The sequence below is a fragment of the Myotis davidii genome, unplaced genomic scaffold, assembly GCF_000327345.1.
Source record: "Myotis davidii unplaced genomic scaffold, ASM32734v1 scaffold478, whole genome shotgun sequence".
NCBI lineage: Eukaryota > Metazoa > Chordata > Mammalia > Chiroptera > Vespertilionidae > Myotis > Myotis davidii.
In genome coordinates, this window is record NW_006289570.1 from 1135589 (window position 1) to 1143004 (window position 7416).

Consider the following 7416-nt stretch of genomic DNA (forward strand, 5'->3'; position numbering starts at 1 on the left):
CTCTGACAGATCCTGGACTCAGAGCTCTTTGAACTGATGCATCAGAATGGAGACTACACTCACTTCTACTTCTGCTACCGCTGGTTCCTGCTGGATTTCAAACGAGGTACAAACATCAAACTGGGGCCTTGTTCCCAGACTCTTTGTAGCAGAACCTCAGGGAAAAGATACTACAGAGCAAAAGCTAGTGTAAGAGAGCAGTACCTACTTACTGAATTCTCATTATCAGTTCACCTACCTTGTCCTGCAGTGACACCATGCAGTGGTAGTATTGCAGTCCCATTGTACAGATGAGGAAACCGAGACTGAGAAAATAAAGCTAGTGTAAGAGAGCAGTACCTACTTATTGAATTCTCATTATCAGTTCACCTACCTTATCTTGCAGTGACACCATGCAGTAGTAGTATTGCAGTCCCCATTGTACAGATGAGGAAACCGAGACTGAGAAAACTTGAGCTCCGAGCTGGGAGGAATAGAGCCATTTCCCTTCCATTCTATGATGCTGCTTATCAGAGACCAAGAACTCTGAAGCCTCTGGAGCATGTTTCACATGGGACTTATATATTATGGAGAACACAGTACATTGCTAAGGCGCTAATTTGAAATGATACTAAGAATAACATCTAACACATACGGAGGTGTTCATTAAGTGCCAGGCACTGTGCTGAGCCATTTCTGGGTATTATCTTGTTAGTCTTTTACTACCGTCACCATCACCCCACTTAGAGATGAGGAAAGAGAGTATCTAGCCCAAGGTCACCTTGATGGAGCTAGAATTCAGACTGAGTTTATTGGGCATAGAAAGTCTTGCTCTCTTCTTTTTCTTTTTAAATGACATTTATTGGGGTTACATACTAACATTATGTAAATTTTAGGTATACAAAGCCTTGCTCTTAACCATTGCTCTATTCTAGCTCTTCACTAGACCCAGATGCAGCAACCAATTCTGAGTACAGGGGAGAGGGGAGATACACCCCCCATGGGTGCTAGAAGAGATTGGAGGGTACAGGAAGAAAGGAGGAGACTGGTCAAGGGGTAGAACCAGGATAGGTTAGTGTCAGTCAAACTGCATAATTCTTCCACTTGCAGAATGTCAGAGTTGGAAACTTATAACCCACCTTATTTGTTAGCCCATTCTACAGATGGGGAAAACTGAGGCTTTTGATGGTCAAATGGCAGAGTCCCGGTCTCCTAGCTCCTGGCTTGAGCTCTGCTGCACCAGGACAGAAGCTCAGAGCACAGCTGGCCTGGGATTTTTCCAGAGGGTGGGCAGTACCATGAGCCCTGTGGCTGACTCTCTCCCCATATGTGTGTGCGTTGGTGTCTGTCTCGGCAGAACTTGTCTACGATGATGTCTTCTCTGTCTGGGAGACCATTTGGGCAGCCAAACACGTCTCATCCACCCACTACGTCCTGTTCATCGCGTTGGCTCTGGTGGAGGTCTACCGTGACATCATCTTAGAGAACAACATGGATTTCACAGACATCATCAAGTTCTTTAACGGTACCCACATGACCGGGGTCTCATCTGAGGGGTGCAGGCTTCTAGAGGGCCCCTGCCTGGGGCCTTGGGAGGGACGGAAATTTACTGAGATTGACACACAGGAGGGGCTGGAGGGGCTTCTGCCCACTTCTCGTGTCTTCCCAATGGATGAGACGACCTCCTGTAATGCTGAGGATATGTCTTCCCCTGGGATCTGGCAGAAGGAGCATGGGTGTTGAAATCAAACTCGGGGCAAACCCTGGCTCTGCCACTAGCCAGCTGCGCCCATGGACAAGTCACTTTGCTCTCTAAACATCTGCTTTCTCATCTGTGAAATGGGGTGGCAGTGTCTGCTTCAGAGGGTTGGTGTGTGTAGGAAAAGCAAGCAAAGGAAGGCAGTGGACGCGAATAAAAAGGGCATAGCTTTGGAAATCAGAACAGATGTGAGTTCTGATCCCAGCTCTGCCACTCAGGAGTTGGGGGACCTTAGGCAAATGGCTTCTTGTCTCTGGGCCTCAGATCCTGGAGGATGAAAATGGTGCTAGACCTTAATCACAGAGTCAGGAGAGCATGATAGCTAATCCATCTGAGGGGCCCATAGCAGGAAGCTGTTGGTACTGTTTTTACTACTTATAACATTTTTTTTTAACCAAAGAAGGTTTTGGAAAAAGCAAAAGGAGAAAAAAAAGCCATCTGTGACCTTCCCCTGGAAACATCATTATTTTATTTTAGAATAATTGTAGATTTACAGAAAAGTTGCAAAGCGAGTACCAAGTGTTCCTGATGCCCTTACCCGGCTACCCCTAGTGCTAATAAGTCCAGTTACTGATGGGGGGTGTGTACCCGCTGGACTTGGCCCGCCTTCTCAAGCCTTGGAATTCGGTTGACACCACCACCTTCATTCCCTGTGATTTTCATCCGCTTTCTGCAAACCTAGCTGTGCAAAGCTATAAAGTCATCGACAGGAATACAATGTAGTTAGTGAACTCACTCTAGTGTGCAATAGATGTGGCCTATTGCGGTGTTTCCCTCTAAATTTTTCTGGGTTCACAGTGGTGCTCTCAGGTACCTCGGCACCCAGTTCGGGAACCAGGGTCTTACTGCCTTTTTCCTCTGCTAAATGACTTCCTTATGATATATGTCTAAGTTTATGATTATTCTGCCTTAAAGGTTTGACCATTTTGTGTGGCTCTTGATAACTTTATTTATTTTTCTTTTTTTGGGGGGGGGGGTTGGTAATTTATTCTTAATTACAAATATAATCCAGTCATAAGTTAGCCTAACTCTTGAACACAAATTAAGTTCATCATTGCCTTTTCAGACACCATGAAAAAATTGGAATTAAGATTGTCCCAAAATATATTGAATATAATTATCATTTAGATTCTTTTTGTTCAGGTAACTCTCATTGCTATTATCAAAGCATTATATATTTTTTTTAATTTTATTTTTTATTACAAAGGGTATTACATATGTGTCCATTTTTTTCCATCTTTCCCTCCCCCTTCTTTTGTTTCCTTCCCCTGACACTTCTAAGCATCTACTGTGTGCCCAGCATTGCTTTCTTAAAAAAAGTTCCCAGGCACTGTATTTGTAGGAAGGGGATGGGAAGACCTAACATTTTTAAGCATGCACTGAACCAGCGTCATCTCACTTGATCTCACAGTAACCTAGTGTGAAGCAGGTACTGTTACAGTCCCCATTTTACAGATGAGGAAACTGAGGTCCAGAGGTGCCTCAGGACTTCCCCACGGTCTCTGCTTCCAGATCCCTCTGGGGCTGAAGTCAGAGGACAATGATGGGAACACCCCAGAGACCCTTCCAGGTGCTGGAGGTGTGTCCCGAGGATGGACACAGAGGGAGGCTCACGAGCTGTCCCCTTCTGCTCTTTCAGAAATGGCTGAGCGACACAACACCAAGCAGATCCTGAAGCTGGCCCGGGACCTCGTGTACAAGGTGCAGACTCTGATTGAGAACAAGTGAGGGCCGCCTCACCCAGGCAGCCTCAGCCAAGCTGCCACCTGCCTGTCGTGCCCACTTTGCCTCCCAGCCACCTGGGAGCGAGGTCCTGGTGTCTGTCTGTGAGCATGGACTTCTGTGCAAAGAGAAACTGGCCCGACTTTGGCCGCCGGGCAGGTGGGGTCGAGGGCTCGCCCCTTGAGTTCAGCCTTACGTTTTCCTGTTTGACCAAAGATCGCCCATGTCTGGGATTTCTCCTTGCGGGAACTGTCGGTGGATGGAGGGAACGTCTTTGTTCAAGGCCTCCAGGCGTCTTCTCTGTTCTTCTCTCCCCATCCCTCCAGACTGTCTTGTCAGATGAGACGTGGGATGGGATTGTTTTGGAAGTTGGTTTAGGAGTCTGTGGGGTGCCCTCTGTACTCTGGAAGGGGCCTTTGCAGATGTTCCAGAACAGCTGGAAGACCAGCTGGCCGCAAGGTTTTTGCACTTAGCACTGTTGACATTTGGACTGGGTCATCATTTTTGGGGGGCGGGGGGCGGGCGGGTGTTCTGCACATTGAAGGATGTTGAGCAGCATCCCTGGCCTCTACCCACCAGATGCTAGTAGTACCTTCGTCCCCACCCCATTGTGACAACCCAGAATGTCCCCGGATATTGCCAAATGTCCCCACTGGCTTAGAGGAGGGGCTACCAATGTATCTCCCAACCGGTTCTCTTTCTACCTAAGCTGCCCGTGTCCTGAGGCCCCCTTCCGTTTAGGAAAGGCACGCAAGAGGCCTCGCACGTCTCCCCTTGAGGGGTGAGATTCCGTCTGCTGTATTCTCTCGTTTTTCTCCTCCACCTGACTCTGGGAGAGACTTCTTTTCAAGAAGGGAGTCTTCCTGCGGGGCAGTGGGATCCCAGAAGTGTCTGCAGGTGGGAGACAGTCCGGGGCTCTTCTGGGTTTCACCCAGAGCACCCTGTGATCCCCCCAGGAAAGACTGCCTCTCCTTCCACACATGGGTCTGGTGCTCCAGGAGCTTGGAATGTGTGTGTTGGTGCAGCTGTTCCCCAAGTGCCCTTGCTCACTCAGGACGAAGGAAGAGGAAGACAGAGGGCAGCCAGGGTGATGTGTGTGTTTTCCACGGTGGCTCAGTCCGGAAATGGTCCCCCCCCATGTCTTCTCTCAAAGGGTCGCCAGTCCACAAACAGATCCTGAGTTCGGTGGCTCAGCTGCCCCCTGTCCTCCAGGAAAGTGGTCCCTCTGTTCTGATAATGCACCAGAATCGGGGGAACAGAGTCGGGGAACTGCTCTCCCCAAGAATGGCAGGTCGGGTTTTGGAGATGGCAGGAGACACGTAGCACATTGAAGCATTGACACGGGGTGCTTGGTCCTCCCACCCTGAGCAAACCAGGACCGGAGAAGTTCCTGCCCTGCGTGTGGGGAAGCTCTTCCCTCGGTCACAGCGCCTCCATCTGCATCTGAGTCCCCACCTGCCCCTAGTGGGGCTTCCTGGGAGGGACAGACAAGACCCAGAGGGCCCTTGCTTCCGAAGAGCGATCATCCTCTCACTCTGGTTCCCCAGTTTCCTTGGATGGGAAAAATGTGCGAAAGGCCCCCCCTGAGAAGAGTGCATTCTGCCACATAGCTGCTCCTAGCAGGGGATGTTTCGTTAGCACAACCCAGGGCCCTAGACCCTCTGGTTCTTAACTTATTTTTTGACGGAGTAGTCACACAGCACAGCACAAGATTTCCTCTCTGCCTTCTCTCGTGGTGTCCTGGGACACGTCGTGGTTGTGGCTTGGACTAACTGCTCTCTGTTCAGCTCTCTGCTTCTTCAGGTGTCCGTGAGCTGCCTTGTCGTCGTGTCCTAGAGTTGCGTGTGTGGGAGTCGTTCTGTCTGCCGCGTGCCCTCCTTTCTCAGTGTTACCAGCACATCTTGTAACTGTTTACTGAAGAGTTGTGTCTATATAGAGAGAAAACATATATAAACCAAGAGGTGTGTGAATCTGAGTTGTTTTGTTTCTGTGTTTGGGGGAATTTTTTTTAACTTGAAAGAAATGTTTGTTTCTGAAGACTCCGTCCTCCCGCCGCAGTGGCTCACATCCCCAATGGACACAAAAGTTCAAGGCAGGTGAATCACTTCTCATTCTTGTATCTTAGCTGTTCCCACGAGTAATGCTGCAGAACAGACCACCTCAAGTCTAGTGGCTTAAAGTGGACATTTATTTAGCTTGTGACTCTGTGTCAGCAAAGTGGGCTGTGTTCAGCTGGGAGGTTCTTCTGGTCTCAGATGGACTTCATGGGCTGGCTGTTGGCAGGACAGGGGGGCACCGAGCCCTGTGTCTCATGTCCTCCAGCTGGCTCGCTCAGGCTTGTTTACATGGCCATGGCAGCACTTCCAAGACAGTGAGCAGAAGCGTGCAAGGCCTCTGGAGACCGAGGCTCAAGATTGGCATCAGGTCATTTCCACCATATTCTCTTGGTCAGAATAAGTCACATGGCTGAGCTCAGACTCAGAGAATGGGGAGGTAGACTCCACCACTCCATGGGAGACTTTGGAAAATGACATTAAAAGGGGTTTGGGCCTGACTGGCATGGCTCAGTGGTTGAGCATCGACCTATGAACCAGGAGGTCATGGTTCAATTCCCAGTCAGGGCACATGCCCAGGTTGTGGGCTCAATCCCCAGTTTGGGACATGCAGGAGGCAGCTGATAATTGATTCTCTCATCATCGATGCTTCCAGCTCTCCCTCTCCCTTCCTCTCTGAAATCAATATATATATATATGGCTGTGGATACAGGTGGGGAAATGATTGACGCCACTTTGCAAACAGTGTACTGTGTAGCCCAAGGTCCATGCACAAGAGTCGTTCCCAGGTGGGGATGATTTCTGGGTTATGACCCCAGTTTCCCTGAGTTCCCATCATAACAACCGGATAAGGTTGGCAATATTTCACACATCGCCATTTTACAGAAAAATACAGTGAGGTCCAGAGAGGTGAAGTGGCTTGCCTCAGGTCACAAGGAAGTGGTAGAGGTGGCATTTGAACCTAGGTACGTGGTGATTTCATATAGCTGTAAAATGGGTTCTTTTCACTCCTGAGAAAGTTTTATTTCCTCACTTCTGGCATAAGGATGATTTTCTCAGTGTCGCTGGAGAAGCGGATGGTCCTCCCCTGTACCTTGGTCGTGCGGGGCCACCTGATGACGGCCAGGATGCTGGCCAGGACTGCGTTGAGGATGGCGGTCACATAGCCCCAGCCCAGCTGGCACTGTCCACTGTGGTACACAGAGGAGGCTCCACAGGCCTCCTTGGCAAATGGGGAGGCCAGGCCGATAGGGAAAGCCAGCAGGCCCACAACGGTGGTGGTGGCTGGAGACAGCAAAGAAGAAAGCCAGTGTGTCAGGGGCTCTGGGCTAACCTTCCCCGACTCCCTCACTCATCCACCCTCCTGTCCACTCGTCCATCCATCCACCCATTCATCCATTCATTCACTAATTTATCAGCCTGTCTATCCCTAAAATTTTTTTATTAAAATATAGTTGGCATCCAATATAATATTAGTTTCAGTTGTACAAACTGAAACAGAATGATTGGACATTTATATACCTTACAATGTGATCACCACAATAAGTCTAGTAACGGTCTGTCACCATGCAAAGTTAATATCATAATAGCACATCTTTCCTTTTATCCACCCATCACTGAACTATCCTTGTGCCCATTTGTCCATCTACTCATCCATCCATTCAACCATATTCTAATTCATTCATTCTATCCATCCCTCTATCTGTCTATCCATTCACTCATCCAAACATCTATCCACCTGCCCACTTAGCCACCTGCCCCCTGCATCCATCCATCCATCCATCTATCCATCTATCTCCACCTTCCATTCATATTCCAATCTACCCATTCATCCTTATCCATTCATCTACTAAGACATCCATTGTCCACTTATCAATTCATCCATCCACTTCCCCACCCACC

General features: G+C 48.9%; 2 protein-coding genes across 2 annotated transcripts in view; one reads left to right on the top strand and one right to left on the bottom strand.

The window, feature by feature from the left end:
- SGSM1 (small G protein signaling modulator 1) overlaps positions 1–5430 on the top strand; it is a 107355-nt gene extending 101925 nt beyond the window's left edge. Inside the window, exons 24-25 of the mRNA XM_015562823.1 lie at positions 1337–1504; positions 3378–5430. Of these exons, the coding sequence (XP_015418309.1) occupies positions 1337–1504; positions 3378–3466 (257 nt within the window). The 3' untranslated portion in view covers positions 3467–5430. The remainder of the gene's footprint in view (positions 1–1336; positions 1505–3377) is intronic.
- A 1039-nt stretch (positions 5431–6469) lies between these two features.
- TMEM211 (transmembrane protein 211) overlaps positions 6470–7416 on the bottom strand; it is a 3032-nt gene continuing 2085 nt past the window's right edge. Inside the window, exon 2 of the mRNA XM_006762037.2 lies at positions 6470–6798. Within this exon, the coding sequence (XP_006762100.1) occupies positions 6536–6798 (263 nt within the window). The 3' untranslated portion in view covers positions 6470–6535. The remainder of the gene's footprint in view (positions 6799–7416) is intronic.